The sequence below is a fragment of the Equus caballus genome, chromosome 3, assembly GCF_041296265.1.
Source record: "Equus caballus isolate H_3958 breed thoroughbred chromosome 3, TB-T2T, whole genome shotgun sequence".
NCBI classification, from domain to species: Eukaryota; Metazoa; Chordata; class Mammalia; order Perissodactyla; family Equidae; genus Equus; species Equus caballus.
Genome location: NC_091686.1, coordinates 65,994,220 through 66,015,068, shown reverse-complemented (window position 1 = coordinate 66,015,068; position 20,849 = coordinate 65,994,220). Strand labels below are relative to the sequence as shown.

General features: G+C 39.7%; 2 protein-coding genes across 7 annotated transcripts in view; one reads left to right on the top strand and one right to left on the bottom strand.

Moving 5' to 3' along the window:
- Positions 1-2,643: 2,643 nt before the first annotated feature.
- The window catches only part of ART3 (ADP-ribosyltransferase 3 (inactive)), a 118,663-nt gene continuing 100,457 nt past the window's right edge, over positions 2,644-20,849 (top strand). For 4 of the 6 annotated variants that reach the window (XM_070263684.1, XM_070263681.1, XM_070263689.1 and 1 more), the window contains exon 1: positions 2,679-2,848. The gene's annotated coding sequence lies outside the window, so the exon portion shown is untranslated. Of the gene's footprint in view, positions 2,849-20,849 lie in introns of all 6 variants that reach the window. The other 2 variants (XM_005608698.4, XM_070263686.1) reach the window with 2 other exon arrangements.
- On the bottom strand, positions 18,918-20,432 carry CXCL10 (C-X-C motif chemokine ligand 10). The gene is made up of 4 exons (NM_001114940.1): positions 20,372-20,432; positions 19,730-19,856; positions 19,416-19,505; positions 18,918-18,954 (listed from the first exon to the last, which is right to left on the bottom strand). The coding sequence occupies exons 1-4, from the start codon at positions 20,430-20,432 to the stop codon at positions 18,918-18,920; spliced, it is 315 nt and encodes a 104-aa protein (NP_001108412.1).

Sequence of the window (20,849 nt, the reverse complement as noted above, 5' to 3'; positions counted from 1 at the left end):
CAACAAAGAAACTCAAATAATCCAATTGAAAAGTGGGAAAGACTTGATAGACATTTCTCTAAAGAAGATATACAAATGGCCAAGAAGCACATGAAAAGATGCTCAACATCACTGTTCATTAGGGAAACGCAAATCAAAACCACCTCATACCAATCAGGATGACATTATCAAAAAACAGAAAATAATAAGTGTTGACAAGTTTGTGGAGAAGTTGGAACTTCTGTACACTGTTGGTGGGAATGTAAAATGGTGCAGCCATTATGAAAAACAGCATGGCAGTTCTTCAAAAAAATTATCAGGGGCCAGCCCCACAGCAAGTGGTAGAGTTTGCGCGCTCCGCTTCGGTGGCCCAGGGTTTCGCTGGTTCTGATCCTGGGCGTGGACATGGCACTGCTCCTCAGGCCGTGCTGAGGCAGCATCCCACATAGCACAACCAGAAGGACCTACAACTAGAATATCAACTATGTACTGGTGGCTTTAGGGAGAAGAAGAAGAAGAAGAAGGAGAAAAAAGATTGACAACAGACATTACCTCAGGTGCCAATCTTAAAAAAAAAAAATAGAATTACCATATGATCCAGCAATGCCCCCCAAAACTCAAAGCAGGCTCTCGAAGAGATATTCACACACCCATGTTCATTGCAGCATTGTTCACAATAGCTAAGAGGTGAAGCAACCCAAATGTCCTTTGACAGATGAATGGATAAAGAAAATGTGGTATATACACACAATGGAATCTTATGCAGCCTTTAAAAGAAGGAATTCTTGTCACATGCTACAACATGGATGAACCTGGAGAATATTATGCTAAGCGAAATAAGCCAGTCACAAAAGGACAGATACTCACACGAAGTATCAAAAGTCATATTTTAGAAACAGAAAGTAGAAAGGTGGTTGCCAAGGGCTGGGAGAATGGGTGAGGCAAAATAAGTCTTTAATGGGTATAGAGTTTCAGTGTTGCAAGATGAAAAAGTTCTAGAGATCTGTTGTACAACAATGTGAATATACTTAACACTACTTAACCATACACTTAGAAATCGTTAAGATGGTAAATTTGATGTTATGTGTTTTTTATGACAATAATAAAATAAAGAGTAAGGGATCAGTTGCATGTGCCAGAGACCCAAATTAATAGTGGCTAACAGAAGTGTATCTCTCCCTGACAGAAGCAGGTGGACTAGGGCTTTTATGGTGGTTCTGCTCCATGAGTTCTCCCAGGCTCCTTCTATCTTGTTGCTTTACAGCCATTTCTAGGTTACTGTCCTCATTCACATGACCCAAGGGGACTTGCAACCATGTCAACCTGCCAAGCACAGGATGGTGAGAGGGCAGAAAAATGGCTTGTCCCTCACTTTTAGACCTATCCTGGAAGTTGTACGCACCACTTTCCATCACCTCCCACGGGCCAGAATTTATTTATATGGCCACACCTAGCTGCAGGGGAAGTTAAGAAATGTGATCTTTATTTTGGTTGATCCACTAAAATCTGGAGGTTCCATTACCACAGAACAATGTTTCTTGACCTTTTTCTCATTATTGTCTCTCCTGAGATAAATTAAATTTCATTTAGAAATTTAATTTCTCCCTAAAGAGAAAAATTAAATATTAAGATTGTGTTGGGTAAGGTTGAATGTCAGTGGACTACTAACCACTGTAATATCTAAGATTTTTTTAGCCCCCCAGGAACCAATTTTTGTCTCCTTGAGGGCAATCTCCTCCTCTCCCAATTGAGAATACATGCTGTAGAGTAACGGGGGGAACAGATAATAGCATTTTCTGCCATATGATGCACATTTTGGACCAGTTTCTAGATGGACTATTAATGCTTACATACAATACATAATTCTTTTTGAAGAAAACTTGTGGTGACCTTTGATACAGCTTATTTGTTCGATTATGCTTAATTTTGGTAATGATTGTGACCATATATTGAGTGGAGCTGGGTTCAGGTCCGAGTTTTGCTACTTAATGATTGTGTGCAAAATACTTCTGTAAGCCTCAGTTCCCTCAACTGAAAAAACTATTACTGACCTCACAGGTTGTTAAAATTAATGGCAACAATGTATTGTGAACTGCAAAGTGACATAGAGCTAGCGATCATTCTTTCCAGCAAGGAAAGGAAGATGGAAACTTCTTAGGATAAAGACTAAGGCCCAGCATGGTCTGCCCTTGCCCACCTTTCTAGCCTCTGCTAGCATAACTCTCCGCTCCACCACCCTTTCTTCCCTCAGTTCCTCAAAGGGGTAGTGCTCCTTGCCATCGCACTGCTTTTGCTCATGCTGCTTCCCTGCCTGGAATGCTGTGCACTAACCTACTGCTTAGTAACTTTACCCACCTTCGATATCCAGGTTGCCATTATTTCCGAAGACTTTCCCGATCCCCAGACTCGGTCAGGTCCCCCACCTTGTGCCCCATGTCACCGCACGTCTGCCTCACTCAGCCCATACTGAAGGCCATGTTAGTTTCATCTGCAATCCTGTGGTTACCATCCCCCTCTGCTACTGAAACAAGGAAGGCTGTAGGGGTTCACGTGTGACCGCAGCGTGAGCACACAACCAGGCACACAGTAGGCGCTCAGTAAATCCACGTAGAGGCGCGAGCAAAGGAACGATGCAACGCTGCTTCCCCAGCCCGGTTCAGCGTCGCGCCTGCGCAGCGCCGCCCGGCTCCGCAGGGGGCAGAGCAGGCGACCTCCTCAGGCTGAGGTGCGCACACTGCGCATGCCCAGCTTGCCAGCTTCCAGAACCTTCAGTTGCGAGGCTACAGCCACAGCTTCCTCTGCTCGTGCCACAGCTAGGTGTCCGTGCTGTCTGCGCTGACCTCACCGAAGACGCGCTTGGGAGGGAAAGGTAGTGGTGGTGCCCCTCGGCCCTGTCCCCTCCGCCCCCTCGCCGTCCCACAGCCTCCGGAGCCGAGGGGGCGGCCGGGAACAGCCTGTTTGCAGTTTCCCCACGAGGCCCGGGTTGAGGCTGGAGCGAACGGCGCCCTCAGAAAGGGCCTGGTCGCGGGGCGGCGGCCGCATGGCGAGGCCTGGGAGGGTCCTGCGACCGTGGGCCGCGGGGACGGGGACAGAGGCCTTTTGGACAGGAGGAAGGAGGTGTGGGGGACAGTTAGGAGTCACTGAGGGCGCGGCCTTGTTTGTTATCCAGAAGGGCTGCTTTTCTGGGGTAACAAGCAGAGTGAGGGGACCCTCTAGGTCCCGCTGAGGGGGTTGCGCGGCCTGTGGACGTCGAGGCGGGGGCCGCCGTCAGCCCGGCCTCGGCTGGCGCTGCCTCCCAGGCCTCCCGGTGGAAGCTGTCTTGAAAACGCCGAGAGGAAGCGTGTTTCTGCCCGGGCGGGAGGACAGACGACCCCCCGCCGCAGCGGCGTTTCTGGCCAGGCAGGGCTTTTAGGAGAAACGGAAAGCTCGTGAGAGGCTGCTGCGGGCTTTCCCACGGCCCTGGGCAGGCGGCCAAGGAGCATCTGCGGCTGTTGGCCAACAGGTTAATTCCCAGTTTCCCTTCGGACACAGTTTTGACCTTTTTGCCTCAAAAAATTCCAGTTCCTGTCCCCGAGGAGCTGAACGCTGATGTCACCCTCCAGCCTTGCAGAGCAGCCTGCTGTTCTCACGTGTCCGCCCAGGCGCCTTCCGCGGTTGCGGTTCTGGAGCCGGGGTGCTCTGCTTGGGGATAGCCACCGCGTGACACGCTGTCACAGTGAAAATGAGAGTCGTCCCGTTCAGTCGGGAAAGGGGAAGTTTCTCTCAGAGTGAAACCTCCCGGCCTGTTTCTCACAGGATGGACTTTCCCTCCTGGCTGCAGCTCCTGCTAGTGTTAAAGAACGCTGACTTGTACGGGGGTTATTTCTGGAAAGTCTCAGAAGCCCCTCCTTGGCATTCTGATTCTTCTCTTTCCGTCTTTTCTCCCCATGCAGGGAGTCAACCCTTCCTTCCAAAGTATTATAGGGTCAGCTGGCTGCGAGCGCATCAGAGTCGTGGGGGGGTTTCATATCCTGGCTGCGTCTCAGGTAACAAAGAGAAAGGAATCTGTTCTTCCTTTATTCATCTCAATTTCTGGCCTCCTGGTTTATATTTTTTGTCTAAAGTTTAAGGACTGGATTAAATCTGTGAACAAATTATCCTGAGAGGGAATGTCAGGACATCATTTAAAGAACAGCTGTGGCTCAATGTTGGCAGTAATACAACATTTTTGCTCTGTGACTTTTGGCAAATCAGCTTATAGTCTGATGACATGTAACCATAGTCATTAAGAAGCTGCAGCCTCACTTGAAGAAAAATGATCCTGAAAAGGGAGAAAATATTTTTGTTTAAAATAGCTGTATTTATTTAAAGTGATTTATATTAAAATTGCTTATGTAAGTAACTTTAGAGGAAAAAAATCCATGTTCTTGACACCTTTCTTTTATTGTTTATCATTCACTTATTTCGTTCATCAAGCTTTTATTATGATTCTAGACTCTGAGGACACAAATATTCATGAATATGAATAATCTCTGCCCTCAAAGAAGTCACAGTTTAGGGGGGGAAAGCAGCATGTAAATCAGCAATTAGATGCTGTGATTGTAGAAGTGTATGATAAAGGGTAGTACACGGTTGTTGGAGGCGCGGAGAAGGTCACAGCTCTGGCTGACTGAGCTCAGACACAGCTGTTTGAATTAGGTCTGGAAAGGAGAGTTGGTTGGAATTTGTTACTAGGAGAGGGGAGGCATCCTGAACAGGAGGCATCAGAAAGTATGCCAAATATCAGAAACTACGAGAACTTTGGCGAGGATGAAGGGTAAAGTGATAATGGGGGGGTGGTGAGAAACGAGGCTAGAAATGCAGCAGGAACCGTAGGATGAAGGGCCTTGTAAATCCCTACGTAGTGAGGAAACATTGAAGGATTTTAACCAAGGGAGTGACACAAGGAGATTATAAACACATACATACATGTATCTACATCTGACCCTTGTCACTAAACAGTATCTTTTAATTTTATTTTACATAAACATTTCCTTGTACCTAGATCGTTTATATATTTTAAAAAATAGCTCTTCGTATTTGTCGTTTGTTTGCGCTGAGTCCTGGGCATTGGAGTTGTTTCTGTTATTTCAGTAATGCAACAAATGCTCTTGTTATATTTTCAAAGATTTTACTTTCTTGGGATATTTTCCTTCTTTGAAAGTGTAGAGACAAAGACTTAAAAACATTTTTATATTTTCTGTAACATTTTGGCGGATTACTTGCCAGAAATATTAGACCTATTTGTTATGCCCCTGTCTGTATGTATATGTACTGCTTTCCTAATCCTCTTGTCATTTGTATTTACTTTTGTTCATTTAACATGTGAAACTTGGCACCTGAGATCAGTGTTTATTTAAATTTCTTTACCTATTGACGTTTTAGTTTGTGTTGGCTTAATATCTGCATCTTCTGCCTTTTCAAGGTCACTTGTCAAGTGGAGTCAGGGTATTAGCTTTATAAATGTATGTCAATTCTTTACATATTTTGAATAGGAAGCTTTAATCCATTTTCAGTTAAAATATCTGGTTTTTCTATTTTGTTTCCTTCACTTCTTGCATAATTTTTTGCTGAAGTATAACATGTTATAGGCTGATTTCTGTCCCTCCCAAATTCATATGTTGAAGTTCTAACTCCTAGTACTTCAGAATGTGATGGTATTTAGAGATAGGGTTTTTAAGGAGGTAATTAAGTTAAAATGAGGTCGTTAGGGTGGGCCCTAGTCCATTACAACTAGTGTCCTTATAAGAAGACATTAGGACACAGACATGTACAGAGAAGACAATTTGGAGACACAGGGAGAAGACAGCCATCAGCAAGTCAAGGAGAGAGGTCTCAGAAGAAACCGACCCTGCCAACTCCTTGATCTTGGACTTCCAGTCTTTAGAATTGTGAGAAAATAAATTTCTGTTGCTTAAGCCACACAACCTGTGTTTTTTGTTATGACAGCCCTAGCTAACTAATACCTGTATACAGGCAAAAAAATATATATATATGTACATGTATAGAAAAGTACACCTGTATGGCTCAGTAAATTTTCACCAAGTGTCAGTGAACTTCCCTTCTTCCCCAAAGGTCACTCATATCATAGATGACTGTTGCCTATTTTTGAACTATATACATGGCATTATATGCGATATCCTATTTAGTGTCTCATTCCTTTCACTAAATATTATATTTCTGAGATTCTTCCATGTCATGCATGGAGGAGTGGTTTGTTCATTTTAATTGCTTTATAGTATTCCATTGTATGACTGTACCACAAGGTATATATCCAGTTGATGGACATTTTGACTGTTTCTCATTTTGGGCTAAAATGAATATTGCTGTTATGAGTGTTCTTGTGCATATCTTTTGGTGCACATATATATGCATTTCTGTTGAGTGTATTACTAGAAGTGGAATTGCTGGTTTATGGGCTGTGTGTTTATTCAACTTAAGAAGTTGTACCCTTTATGCTTCCACTATTTATTTCTATAATATTTAGATATTCTATAGTTGATTATTTCAGACTATGAATTCTTGCCAGATATTGTATAAAGTGTGGATTTAAGTTACTTGATCTCCAAATTAACATCTAACTCTTCCACCAAAGTTTGTTAAATAATGATTTGTCTCCACTTATAATCAGATAGTGGCTGGGGCTGGAGTCATCTGAAGGCCTGACTGGGTTGGATGTACAAAATGACATCACAGGCCTCCTCCATGTGGCCTCTTTCTCCAGTGGAATAGCCCAGGCTATTAAATGGTCCCTGAAGACTCCTCCATATGGCCTCCCTTTCCAGCAGTATAGCTTAGGCACTGGCAATGGTGGCTGCTGCTGTTGCTGCCACTGCCACCACCACCACTGCTGCTACTGCTGCTTCTCCTCCTCTTTCGCCTCTTTTTCCCTCCATCTTTCCTTCTCCGTTTTCTCCTCCTTCATCGCTGTGTAGTTAACTTTGGTGTGTTTTCTATTCATTCTGCTTCAGTTTACTGTCTGGTGTCCTTTCATTTTAGCCTGAAGGACTCCCTTTAAGATTTCTTGTAGGACAAGTCTATTGGTACTGAACTCATTTAGCTTCTCCTCACCTGGAAATGTCTTCATTTCGTCTTCATTCTTGAAGGCTAGTTTTGCCAGATATAGAATTCTTGGTTGACAGATTTTTCTTTCTTTCAACATCTTAAATATGTCATCCCACTGCCTTCTGGCCTCCATGGTTTCTGATGAGAAATCAGCTGTTAGTCTTATTGAGAATCGCTACTTAGTGACGAGTCACTTCTCTTGATGCTTTTGAGATTCTCTCTGTCTCTGAGTTTTGACAGTTTGACTATTATGTATCTCAGTGTGAATCTCTTTAAATTTATCCTGCTTGGAGTTCATTGAGCTTCTTGGACGTGTAGATTCATGTATTCCATCAGATTTGGGAAGTTTTTGGCCATTACATCTGCGAATATTCTTTCTGCCCCTTTCTCTCTTTGTCTTCTTCTGGGACTTGCATTATGATTATCTTGGTTCACTTGATGATATCCCATACATCCCTTAGGCTCTGTTCACTTATCTTTATTCTTTTTTTTCTTTCTCCTCCTCAGACTCGGTAATTTCAATTTTCCTATCTTCACATTTGCTGATTCTTTCTTCTCCTGGCTCAAAACAGCTGGTGAACCCCTTTAGTGAGTTTTTCAATCCAGTTTTTTGCTTTTGAGCTCCAGAATTTTTGTTTGGCTCGTTTTTATAATTTCTGTGTCTTTCTTGATATTCTTGTTTTGTTCACACATTGTGTTTCCAGTTTCCTTTTATTCTTTGTACATGGTTTCCTTTTGCTCTTCGAGCATATTTAATACAGTTGATTTAATGTTCTTGTCTAGTAAGTCCAATGAGTATCTGGGCTTCCTCAGGCATGGTTTTCTGTCAGTTTATTCTCTCCCTTGGACTGGGCCATATTTTTCTGTTTCTTTGTATGCTTTGTGACTTTTTGTTGTTGAAAACCAGACACTCTGAATATTATAATATGGTAACTCTGGAAATCTAATTCTCCTACTCCTCAGGGATTGTTGATTTTGCTTGTTGATGGCTGGAACCATCTATTTGTGACTTATACAAATATTTTTGCAAACTGATATTCCTTGTTATGTGTGGTCACTGAAATTTCTCTTTCATTTTCTCTGTGGTCAGCCAGTAACCTGACATATCTCTGTAAATAAAGGTCAATAGAAGTAGAATGACACACAAAGACTGCTCATGTGTGTTAGGGTAAAATTTATTCAAAGTAAATTTCAGGAAGTTATCTTTGAGAGCTGAATCAAAGTTGAATTCCAAAAATTACTTTTGGATATCTCCTCTCAAAATGAGGAAGTTAGATCTCATCCTTTGTAGTATATACTTAATTCATACCTGAAATAAGTAAAGATTTTGTTTCCTTTTTTGTATATCTTTGTCCACAACTTAATAAGCATTACCTTCTGATCCCACCACTTAATGGTTCCTCATCAGAATCTAAATGGGCTTATTTTGAAAATGCTCTTGTTTTCTACCTTGCAAAGTCAAGAGAATCCACAGGTCATGAAATAAAGGAAATAGCAGATGCAACAAAAGTTAGCTTTTTGGAACTAAGAGTCCCTTTTGTATTGTACTGTAGTATCACAAAATCAAACTTGATTTTAAAATAAAACATATACTTCCCTTGAAACAAAAAATGCCTATTATGTTTTTAAGAAACAAATGTTATTATATTGCATTAATAGTAAAGCTTAATCTAGAAACTTTTTCATTCTATCTTCTGAGACTCCTCACCTACCAAGAGGATTGTATAAACTTTGTTTTTTGTAGTTTTTATTACAAAAATAAGAGTTGTTATTGTTTTGTTTTTAAAATTACAAAATTGAATGTGGATTTCCTTTTCTTTTTCTTTTTTTTTTTTTTTTGAGGAAGATTAGCCCTGAGCTCACATGCACTGCCAGTCCTCCTCTTTTTGCTGAGAAAGCGTGGCCCTGAGCTAACATGTGTGCCCATCTTCTTCTATTTAATATGTGGGACGCCTGCTACGGCATGGCTTGATAAGTAGTGCATAGGTCCACGCCTGGATCCAAGTCAGGAAATCCCGAGCCACAGAAGCAGAGCATGCGAACGTAACCACTACGCCACCAGGCTGGCCCCGTGGATTTTCAAACTATATTTGCCCCTTCCTTCAAGATTCAAAGGTACTTCTCCTGGTAGGAATGATGGTGAAATTTGTGCTCTAGCAGTTTCATCTCATGTTATGATATCTGCCATTGTGGATATATTCTTCCTATCTTACTTTGGTATTGTGGTATTTGTTAATTAGGCTTTGTAGTTACTCTCATGTCATTTGTGAAAATTCATTTGTTCTTTCTTTGGTTGGAATTTTTCTTTTTTTTGCTGAGGAAGGTTAGCCCAGAGCTAACATCTGTGGCACTTCTCCTCTACTTTGTATGTGTGTCACTGCCTCAGCATGGCTGATGAGTGGTGTAGGTCCGTTCCTGGGATCCGAACCTGGAACTCAGGATGCCGAAGTGGAGTGCACTGAACTTAACCACTTCACCATGGGGCTGACCCCTGATTTTAAATTTTTATTTTGAGTGATTTAGCTAGATGTAGACATGATGCTATTACTTATACTTGTGTTTTCTAAAAAATGTGTAATTCTAATTTAATTAGTTTTTGTTTTTATATTCCAAAGACATATAGGATACTTCAGTATCTGAGGATCTGTCACTTGGGATTTTAATGTTTCTGGTATTTTGTATCACAATTCATTCTTTCTTTCCAAGCTAAATAATTGTTTTACTTAGTCCCAGAGGTATGTTGAGCTATTTACAGAGGTCCTTACATGTATATGGATGGTCTATGTCTGCAGTGCCAATTCTGTGATTCTTGTTCTCTGGCCAACCTGAACTTCTGCATGCTCTTCAGTAAGAATTTCACTTAAATTATTTGGAGCAAACAATTTCTTCAAACATTGTTTCCTTTGTCAAATCTTCCCTGAACACGCCACAGCCCTAGGTCCTCTCTCCCTTTCCTAAATAACTCTTACCCTTATTTTAGCATTTATAATGTTGACTCTTTTACCCTACTACTCTTAGCCTTCCTTCTGGGTAACGAGGAGCATCAGCAAGAATAGATGAGACACTGTGGATCCACATGCATTTCATTTATTTATACAGATTACCAGTTATTAGGAGATACGACTCCTCCGTAAGACCTAAATTCATTAGCTTATATAGTTAGTATAATTCCTTATAACTGTAATGGAAGATTCTTTTATGAGTTATAAAGTAATTAAACAACCAGGCCGTTAGATTGAGGTGGCTCTAATGCCCTGGTAGTCTATGCAAATCAACCAAAACCTAAGCCAGAGTCAATGCACTTCAATCTGAGAAAATGAGACTTAAGAACAATCAATCGCGAACAGCCAACTAGGTTTTCTGGAATAAGGCAACTGCTTAAGCTGTAGCCGATCAACTAATTTCCTTGCTTTGCTTCTATATCTTCTCTATAAAAACCCCTCCCCTAGCTCCTGTCAGTGGAGCATTCCTAACCGCCTTTGGTTTGATGCTGCCCAATTTGAATTGACGTATGCTCACATAAACTCTTGAAAAATTTCAGTGTGCATCAGTTTATCTTTTAACAGGATTATGCTTGTTCATTATACAGAAGCCTTCCAAACTCCTCCTCAGAACTACTATTTTTTCCCCCCTAAAGATTGGCCCTGAGGTAACATCTATTGCCAATCTTTTTTTTTCTTCTTCTCCCCAAAGCCCCGGAGTACGTAGTTGTATATTCTAGTTGTAGGTCTTTCTAGTTCTGCTATGTGGGATGCCGCCTCAGGATGGCTTGATGAGCAGTGCTAGGTCTGCTTCCAGGATCTGAACCAGTGAAACCCTGGGCTGCTGAAGCAGAGCACGTGACCTTAACCAGTTGACTATAGGGCTGACCACTTAGAACTGCTTCTGAGGTGGAGCCAGCTAGACCACATATCATGGTTGACTAGACTGTAGTAGCTAGTCTGCTACTTATGGTTGACTTCATTACTGCATGAGCTTTTCTTAATAAAACATCATTAACAAGATGAGATGTCCTATTACCTACGCAATTTAGAGTGGCACATTCATGGTTTAGTCTCATTTTTACCCTTTATTCCATTTAGTCAAATTACGACTTTGATCTCTGTTCATCTTGCTCTTATGATCGCAAGAATATAAGCATTCTTTAATTTTTTTTGGCGGGGGGAGAGGGGGGAAGATCAGCCCTGAGCTAACCACTGCCAACCCTCCTCTTTTTGCTGAGGAAGACTGGCCCTGAGCTAACATCCATGCCCATCTTGCTCTACTTTATACGTGCGATGCCTACCACAGCATGGCTTTTGCCAAGCAGTGCCATGTCCACACCTGGGATCCGAACCGGCGAACCCCAGGCCGCCGAGAAGCAGAACGTGCGAACTAAACCGCTGCGCCACCAGGCTGGCCCCACATTCTTTAATTTTATCTTTAAAAAATTTACCTTGTTTTATATCTCTATAGTGTTTTAGTGGTATTTAATGTTCCCCTGATTTAACACATTATATTTTTACTAGCTGTATCTAAGACGTCTATTGCTTCGAATGCAATAGATTTCTTTTTTGATCAGCATTACTTACAAATACCGCTTAGCTGAATATTAGTATTTCCTTTTCTACCTTTTGTTGTTAGTGACATTTGGTTTATATATGTGTTTTGTCTCCTCAGCTAGATTATAATAAGTTTGAGGTCAGGTACCATGTCTTAAATGTCTTTGCCCCATTGGATCTTGAAGATAGTAGGTCCACAGTAAATATTTAAGTTGAATTTGATTGAATTGAGAATATTCCAGGAATCTTTCCCCTTCGTCTCATATAATAATTTGAAGGAAGTGTTTAGTTTCTAACAAAAGAATAAGATTGTGCCTCTAGAGGTAAAAAAAAAAAAAATGTATATTATTATAGTTAATAAGATAGTCCAGATAGTCTTGGAAATTTTAGGAATAACTTGGAAATAAGAACCATTTATGTCTCCTAGGGCCCAGATCTTTGAGGTCAACCCAGGTTTCTTCCAAACCAGCCAAGTATTTCTAGTGTCATGTGCGTGTAAGACTACCCAGACGTGAGGTTTATATATTGGTGTCCCTATGGCCCGAAGTGAATGCTTTGCAAACTGATATGGTCTGTTTAAGGTCTATGATGAATTAGGACACAGTCAGGATTTTTAACTATTTGGAGGTTATAGAACTCTGAGAATCTGGTAAAAGCTAAGGATATGTGTACATTTATACATTTTGCTTATAATTTTAGAGAAATTTAGTCTTAAAAAATCATACATCCCAAGATAAAAATCTTCTGCTCTGGGAATGATGGCATTGCAGAGACTCTAAACTCTCCTTAAACTCAGATTGTTGTTGAACATTTTCAACTTCTCCTTTTTCTTTTCTCCCCCTCACCCATTCTAAAATTAACTGAGGGAGTTTCTCTCTCATCTGAGCCTAGGAAATGAGATGGCCGTGCTATTCTGGCTGTAATTAGATTTGAGTGTCCTGGGAAAATGTTGCATAATATGTAAACAACATGCTTGTCTCTATCACAAGTGAAAATAAGACAAGTTATTTTCTATTTTGAAAGAAGTGTCTCTTAGAATGAAACCATTAGGGATATGGGTTTCCCCTCCTCAACATCTGTTGCTGCTATTAAAGCATTAAACGTAGTTTTGAAACATTTTTCTTTTTGAAAGTCATCTACGCCCCTGCTTAAAACCTTAATTCTCTTCCCACGTAGGGGCTCTCATAGTCTGGTAAGCAGTTTGCCAGTACACATAATGGAGATTGTAATGAGAGGTCATCGTTCTTCTGTGCCTATCTGGTGATTTAACAAAACTTTTCAGTAAGCTGCTCTTTATTTCCAAGTTTATTTTCTCCTAAGGTTTAAGAACTATCTAAAGTTTTTGGAAAGTTGTCCTGTCCTAAAGGATTCTACCTACGGCATATGGCAGTATCTCATTTATTCATTCAGTCAACAAGTATTTAGTGAGCATTACAGTGTACCTAGACCAAGGATACAGTAGTAAATAAGACAGGTGTAGTCCCTGCTCTTGAAGAAATTTGTGGGGCAAGAGAAATAGATAAATAAATGTATAATATATTTAGAGATAATGATAAAGGCTATAAATTAAAGGAGGGTAAAGAGATTGAGAGTGATAGAAATGGTGCTATTTTCAGTAGATTGGTGAGGAAAGCCTTCTCCTAGAAGGTGATAATTAAGCAGAGGCCTGAATAAAGTGAAGGAGTGAGCTTTGGAAATGATGGGAATACGTTTGCTGTGCTTGAGGAGAAAAAGAAGGCCAGTGTGGCTGGAGTAGAAAGGTGGAGGGTGAGAGTGGTAGGAATGAGGTGGGAGAGTTCTGTAGAGCTTTATGGATTATGATAAAGGATTTTGGATTTCATGTAAAGTGTGATGGGATGCTATTGGAAGGGTGAGAACAGGGAAGAATCATAATCTCATTTGCGTTTTAAAAGTATTGCTGGGAACTGGCCCCGTGGCCAAGTGGTTAAAGTTCTGTGCCCTCCGTTTCATTTGCCCAGGTTCACAGGTTCAGATCCCGGGTGCAGACCTGCTCCACTCATCAGCCATGCTCTGGAGGCATCCCAGATGTAAAAAGTAGACGAAGATTGGCGCAAATGTTAGCTCAGGGCTAATCTTCCTCACGCAAAAAAAGAGGATTGGCAACAGATGTTAGCTCAGGGTAAATTTTCCTCACACACACAAAAAGCATTGTTCTGGCTGTTGTGTAGAGAATAAGTGGTAGCAGACAAGAGTTTGGTAAGCAGGGAGACTAATAATGACTAACACACTATTATCTGATAACCTGAAATATATCCAGTAATAGTTGAATGACTTTTAACACAAGCCATTAAGTTATAGCCTAGCAAGGAGAAAGAAATTCTGGTATGTATATGACTCTATTTTCAGTTTGAATCTTTCTCAGAGATGAGTCATTTCATGAAGGTTGCCGAGAACATAAATCCTAGCCCTTTAAGGTTGACACTTAGAATTTAGTGTCTTTGAAAATTGGTTTCCATTTGTTTAAAATTTTTTCCTTCTGAATATAAACAGTAAAAATGTTCTTTGTAGAAATTTTGGAAAGTAAAGAAAAACAAACAGAAAATCATCTACAATCACCTAGAAATAGTATTTTAATTAACTCTTGACAGTTATTTATCTTAGCAACATTTCTGGATGATTGCTATTTCTCCTCTTTTATAGGTAAGAAAGCAGGCCCAGGCAGGCTTTAATGACTTGTTCAGAATGACCAGAGTAGTTACTGCATGTTCTTACTGCCCTGTTGAGCTTCTCAGCCAGCTCTTGAATGGAGGGAGAACAGTTTTAGGCAATTATCAAGGTGTAAATGTGGAACAGTGAATTAACTAAGTATGGTCTGGCAAAGAAAATTGAAAGACAAAATTACAATCATTTTTCCCTTTCCCTGTTCTCTTCTTTGTAGGAGGCCAATGTTCTTAAATCAAGCAGCAACATTTTTTTTCTTTCTTTTTTTTGCTGAGGAAGATTCTCCCTGAGCTAACATCTGTGCCAGTGTTCCTCTATTTTGTACGTGAGTCACTGCCACAGCATGGCTGCTGATGAGTGGTCTAGGTCCGTGCCTGGGAACTGAACCTGGGCTGCTGAAGTGGAGTGTGCTGAATTTAACCACTAGACCATGGCACCAGCCCATGTTGCAACATTTTGATCATCGTGGGCCATAGATTTTCTCAGAAAAAGAGATTCTCCCTTTGAGGTTTGTAACGTGACCATACCACAGTATATGTGTCCATTTGTTCACTGTGTACATCAAATTTTATTTACATCAAACAGTGTAGACCTTCTATCCAGAGAGAGAATTATTCTTCACCTCTGATCTAACTTCCCTAAGAAGGTAGACTTTTGTTCTTATAAATATCTGTCTAGATTTCTTTTTCTGAGCTAGATTTCTGCATGAGCCTTATTTTCTGGCTTATAATTTTTTAAAATCTTACTTAGAAATTTCTTTATTTGTGGCAGAGACAAGTATACTTTCTCTTATATTTTCTATCCCTCATTGCAATTAAATAAGGCAATAGCTTGTTACAGACAAGGTAATGTGGACTGCAGCATTTAAGAGCCAGTATGCCATTTCCATCCTTCTCTTTCCTGTCATGGTAACCCTCAATTGAGACAGAGAGAGACTGTGTTCCTGAGTTAACATAGAGGCCTTGCCAACCTGCATGGAATTTTGTGGAGCAAGAAGTAAACTTTCATTGTATTAGGTCTTTAATATTTTGGGAGCTTTGTTACTATAGCATAGTCTAGCAATCTTATACATTATTTTTTGTGTATGTTTTTAATACATATATAGTTTGTAAATATGTATTAATGGTGATGGCATACTTAGCATACATAGAAAGGCTTTCATAATCTAATTTCTGTCTCTCCAGCATCATTTCTCAATATTTATACCTCTAACTTTATACTTACGTTCTTCCAGATTAAACACACTGTGCTGTCTCACACCTGTGTATTTGTACATGCTCTTTCCTCTACTGGAATTCACTTTTCCTCTTCTATCAGATTCTGTTTATCACCTATCAGATAGATATGCATCTTTCACATTCCAGATCACTGTTACTTTCCCAGGAAAGACTTCCCTGATTTTCTCTATTTTCTTTACACATTTGGAGTTTTTTCAGTTTAAATTTATTTACCTTTATCTCTGTCACCAATAGTAAATTATAAGCACACTGCATAGGCCTTTTTTATAACCTGGTATATGATGGGCATAAATAAATGTTAAATGAATGGCCTGCTTTTGACAGAGAGCATTTTAAATCTTTATTGGTTAACACTTTATTGAAAATTAGTTGACAGTCAGTTAAGAATAAGATAAGTGACCCTTTATACAGATTTAGCGGGTCAGGAAGAAAAAGAAAATGAGGACAAGAAGGAGAAATAATGCAACTTCCAGTTTTGCTGTGATGCAGTCTAAAGCCCCCATAGTAATGGTCATATACTGTATTTCTTTGTCATATACCAGAATGCGGATAGCGCTTTCTCTCCTTTTGTTTTGGTATTGATTAGATTTTTATTTATTTTTTTCCAGTTTCTCCCATTGAGGTATAATTGACATATAACATTATGTTAGTTTCGGGTGTACAAAATAATGATTTCGTATTTGTATATAGTGCAAAGTGATCACCAAAATAAGCTAGTTAACGTCAGTCACCATACATAGTTGGATGTTTTTTTTCTTGTGATGAGATCTTTTTTTTTGAGGAAGATTAGCCCTGAGCTAACATCTGCCGCCAATCCTCCTCTTTTTGCTGAGGAAAACTGGCCCTGAGCTAACGTCCCTGCCCACATTCCTCAACTTTATATGTAGGATGCCTACCACAGCATGGCTTGGGATCTGAACTGGTGAACCTTGGGCTGCCAAGTTGGAACATATGCACTTAACGCTATGCCACCGGGCCGGTCCCGTGATGAGATCTTTTAAGATATGCTCTCTTAGCAACTTTCAAATATGCAATACAGTATGGTTGATTATAGTCACCATGCAGTATATTAACCTCCCCAGTGATAGCTTTGTTATTCTTTAGTTTTGCTTTGTGAAGTTGCTTGATATTCATGAAGACATCTCACAATTTGTAATATTCTGGAGTTCTTTGTTTCTTTGCTAATTCATTTTGCCTGTTTAATGTAAAGTAAAGCATGTATTCAAAAAAATTAAAATGTGTATGTACAGATTAAAGAACAAATTCTTAGGTACCCACTATCTAGGCTAAAAATAGAACTTTACCAAAGTCCAGAAGCCCCTGTGTGCCCCTCCCTGATTGCGTTCCCTTCTCACCTCCTGAAGTAATCACCATCCTGAGTTTTATGGAAATCATTCCTTTGTTGTTGTTTTTATCATATATGTCTTTGCTCCTAAATACAATATTGTTTGCATGTTTTAAAACTTTATAGTAAATGGAATCATGCTGCATGTATGTTTCTGTGACATGCTTCTTTTGTGCAAGATTATTTTTGAGATTCATCCATGTTGATGTGTATAGTTGTACTTCATTTATTTTCCTTCCATTCCTTTCCATTTATTATTATTCCTGTATAATATTCTATTGAGTTAACATACTTTAATTTACTTATTCATTCTACTTATGGATATTTGGATTCTGTCCAGAGTTCTGCTATTTTAAACAGTGTTGCTATAACATTCCCTCATACTTGTCCTATGCAAGAATTTATCTGTGGCATATACATAGTAGTAGAATTACTAGGACATAGAGTGTGCACATGTTAAGTTTTATAATACCAAACTGTTTTCCAAAGTAGCCATAGCTATTTTCTGTTTGACCAGCAGTGGAAGGGTATTCCTCATTGCTCTTTATCCTTCCTAATACTTGATATTATCCAACTTAAAATTTTTTTGCCAGTCTGGTGTTGTGAAATGGTATCCCATAATGATTTGGATGTACATATCCCTGATTACTAATGAGGTTGAACATCTTTTAATATGTTAAGGGCTTGTGCATTTTTCTTCTGTGAAATTCTTGTTCACTTCCTGTTTCCCGTTTTTCAACTAGTTGTTTATCTTTTCCTTTTTATTTTTCAGGATTTCTATATATATTCTAGATACTAATAATTTGCCAACTAAATGCGTTGCAAATATCTTTTTAGTGACTAGTTGGGTATGGGAGGTGAGGGAGAAGTATAGAATTACTCCCAGGTTTCTGGTTTGGGGAACTGTTAGAATAGATGAGGAGAAATCACTGTAGGGAGAGGGGAATTAAGTTAAGGGATTTTGGAGTTTGATGTTCCTATGGGATATCCAGATGGAGATGTCTCATAGAAAGTTGGCTACAAGGGTCTGAAGCTCAGGCCAAACTCTTTTATGCCATATGGGTCCTAAAGGAATCTTGTATGATGGGCCTTTAAGGAGACTACATTTGGAAGGAATATGATAATTTTCAAACTCATTTGTCCTCTCCCCATCCCATCGTCTTCTCTAGGCTATGGATTCTCCAACTTAAGCTTCTTATGAAATAAATGTTCCAATCAAATGACCCATCACACACTTCATCTTGATATAATTACTTTATTACTTTTTTTGTCTCTCAGCAGTTAAACAATCTTTTCTTAATATTTCTGGGAGAGCACATTATTTCTATTTTGAAAAACATCCAGCATATTTTGTCTTACATATCATGCAGAACATATATCTGGATTTCAAAAATTTTCTCCTATTGGTCATTCATGTGTAGTACTTAATCACGTAAGTTATTCCATAAACACTGAAAACAATGTAAGAAATATGTACATCTAAGACTTCTATTTTGTATAGCTTTCCATTAAATAATACTGTTTTCACACATTTCCAACATTTCTAGCTTCTTCTATGTATTTGGAATTTTGTGTATATAACCATTGGAAGAATATGGGCTCCTTGGGGGGATGGCAGTAGAAGTCCATGGAGTGAAGATCTTTCTTAAAAAAGCAGATTGTATTATTGCTTTGATTGCGTACCTTTTAGTTATTTGAGATCTGAGAACTCTGATAAGCCCAGAGGTGGAAAGATCCGTTGAGAACCTTTAGAGTATAGGCAAGGCGAGGAAAGTGTCAGTAGCAGGACTAGGTCTTGGCACATTTACTAAGAATGTAGCACCTCAGCATAGCTTATAGTATAGTGCCAAGGCAGAGTTACTACTGAACAGCTCAGGATGATGAACCATCCACCTCCCTGCAGGAGTAGTAGCAGCTAATTAGGTGACTGGTTGGTCATCTTAGGAGAACTGCAATCCGGGGACAATTAGGGCTTGACATATACTGTATGCAGGGAAATGATGGCAGAGGCGGCCTCTCTTTGGTCCATCCGTATCAGTAGTACCGTAATTATACTTCTCTCAGTGTTCGAGGAGATCTTTTAGACCTGTAAGAAGAGAAAGCGGGTGTAAAAGTGTGACCCTCTCAACTCTGGCTTCAGTCTCAGTTCTGCTTGGAACACACTGAGTTCATAGATAACTCTAAGTCCTCAGGTGCAGTGTGTGGAGAGCTTTTCTACTGCTACGCAATCATTGTGGATTACAGGGGTTGCTTTTTTAAGGCCAGGAAAGGCATGGGGGAAATTTGGCAGCTTTGCTTGGATAGTTATAGCTCTGCCTCAAGGTTGAAGTAACCTATTAAACACTTCTAGACAGGTAAATCAGGGTAACTTTTGATACCGCACAAGATGGCACCTCAGTATATAAATAAATACGGTTAGAGGACAGCATGGTGGTAACACACTTTTAAGCCAAGGATCCCACAGGAAAGCCCGATGCAAATATTTCTAACTTCCCAAGATTGATGTTTCTTAAAGAGCAGTTCTTATATAAGCAACAGCAGACCTACCTTTGCTTGCTAATTGCTTTCAGTAAATTCTTGACGGTCTTGGACTCTGGATTCAGACATCTTTTCTCCCCATTCTTTTTCATTGTGGCACTATAGCAGTAAATAGGAGTGAAAATATTTAAAACAATGTTGTAATAGTACAACAGATGGAATATAGAGTTTTTAAGTCAGATATTTAAGTTTCACCCTAGATGTTTCTCTTTGCTATATAGAAGTCTTAGAATCATCACAAACCCCTTACCGATTTGTGGTCATCGTCACATATTTACTATACCATTACAACTAGGGAGGTGATCAGATGGGATTTTACTCACATGATCTCAACACGTTGACAAGATTGACTTGCAGGAATCATTTCAAGTTTTTCTAAGGACCTTGGAGGAATAGGTCGATCACTAATGTTAATGCAGGTACAGCGTGCAGTTCTAGAGAGAGGTATTCCTGTGGGAAAAGAGGCAATTACAGCAGGAGAGGTTAGTGCAGTTTTTATTTCAGACATTTAATGTGGGTTGTGTAGTACTTAGCAGAAACTGTATCCCTGTGTCATCACATAATCACTTAATCTGAGAAGGAGTGATCCCATTATAATGCAGCTCTGAATGATTAGTTGATTATTTGAAAGAATGGAATTACAACATTATGATTGTAAGATCATATCCCTGAGCACGGTTCATATGGTTAATTAAGCTGAGTTAACTAAGGAGGAGTCTGTGCCATCTTCTCCTCATTCCCTCACATTTTCTCTGTACTCCCTCTTCTGCTTCCACTCTCCTCCTCTTTTATTCCACTTGCTTCTCTGACTATAAACTCTGTGGGCAGAAGGAATCTTTGCTCATTTACCCTTCATTTATAGGCAGGCTGTAAAACTTTTTCAAATACATTATTTCCGTATTTATAGAATTTATACCCAGTCCTACTTCTGACCTTACAAATTAAATATCCTTAATATTCCTTACCTTGAGTTCCACTCAGAGTCAGAAAGATAAGGCAGAGTATAAGAACAGCACTTTGATTCATGGTGCTGCAACTGGAGGTTCCTCTGCAGTAGTAGGCTCAGGATATCTAAGCAGTTGAGCAGTGTCTCAGAAAACGTGGGGCTAGAATGCAGTATTTATTTGCAAAGGCGCTTTCCCTCTCTAACTCTGATTGGATAACATTACAGGTGACTCAGCAAAATCTGCTATGTCTCTTCCTTGGGGAAGTCCCAGTTGCAGAATCGAAGGTAGTATTTGTATTATTGTGGCTTCTGAGTTATGGAATTTCCCTGCATCCCTTTTTTTCAGTGAATGAGTTAGGTTTCACTTTCCAAAACATGAACTGTTTCTTGAAAAAGAGAACTTTATTGCATATAGGAGTATTTTTTTTAAATGGAACTTTGATTCTTATCTTTCACCTCCTGCAAAATAAAAATGTCAACGTAATCCTGAAGTCAAA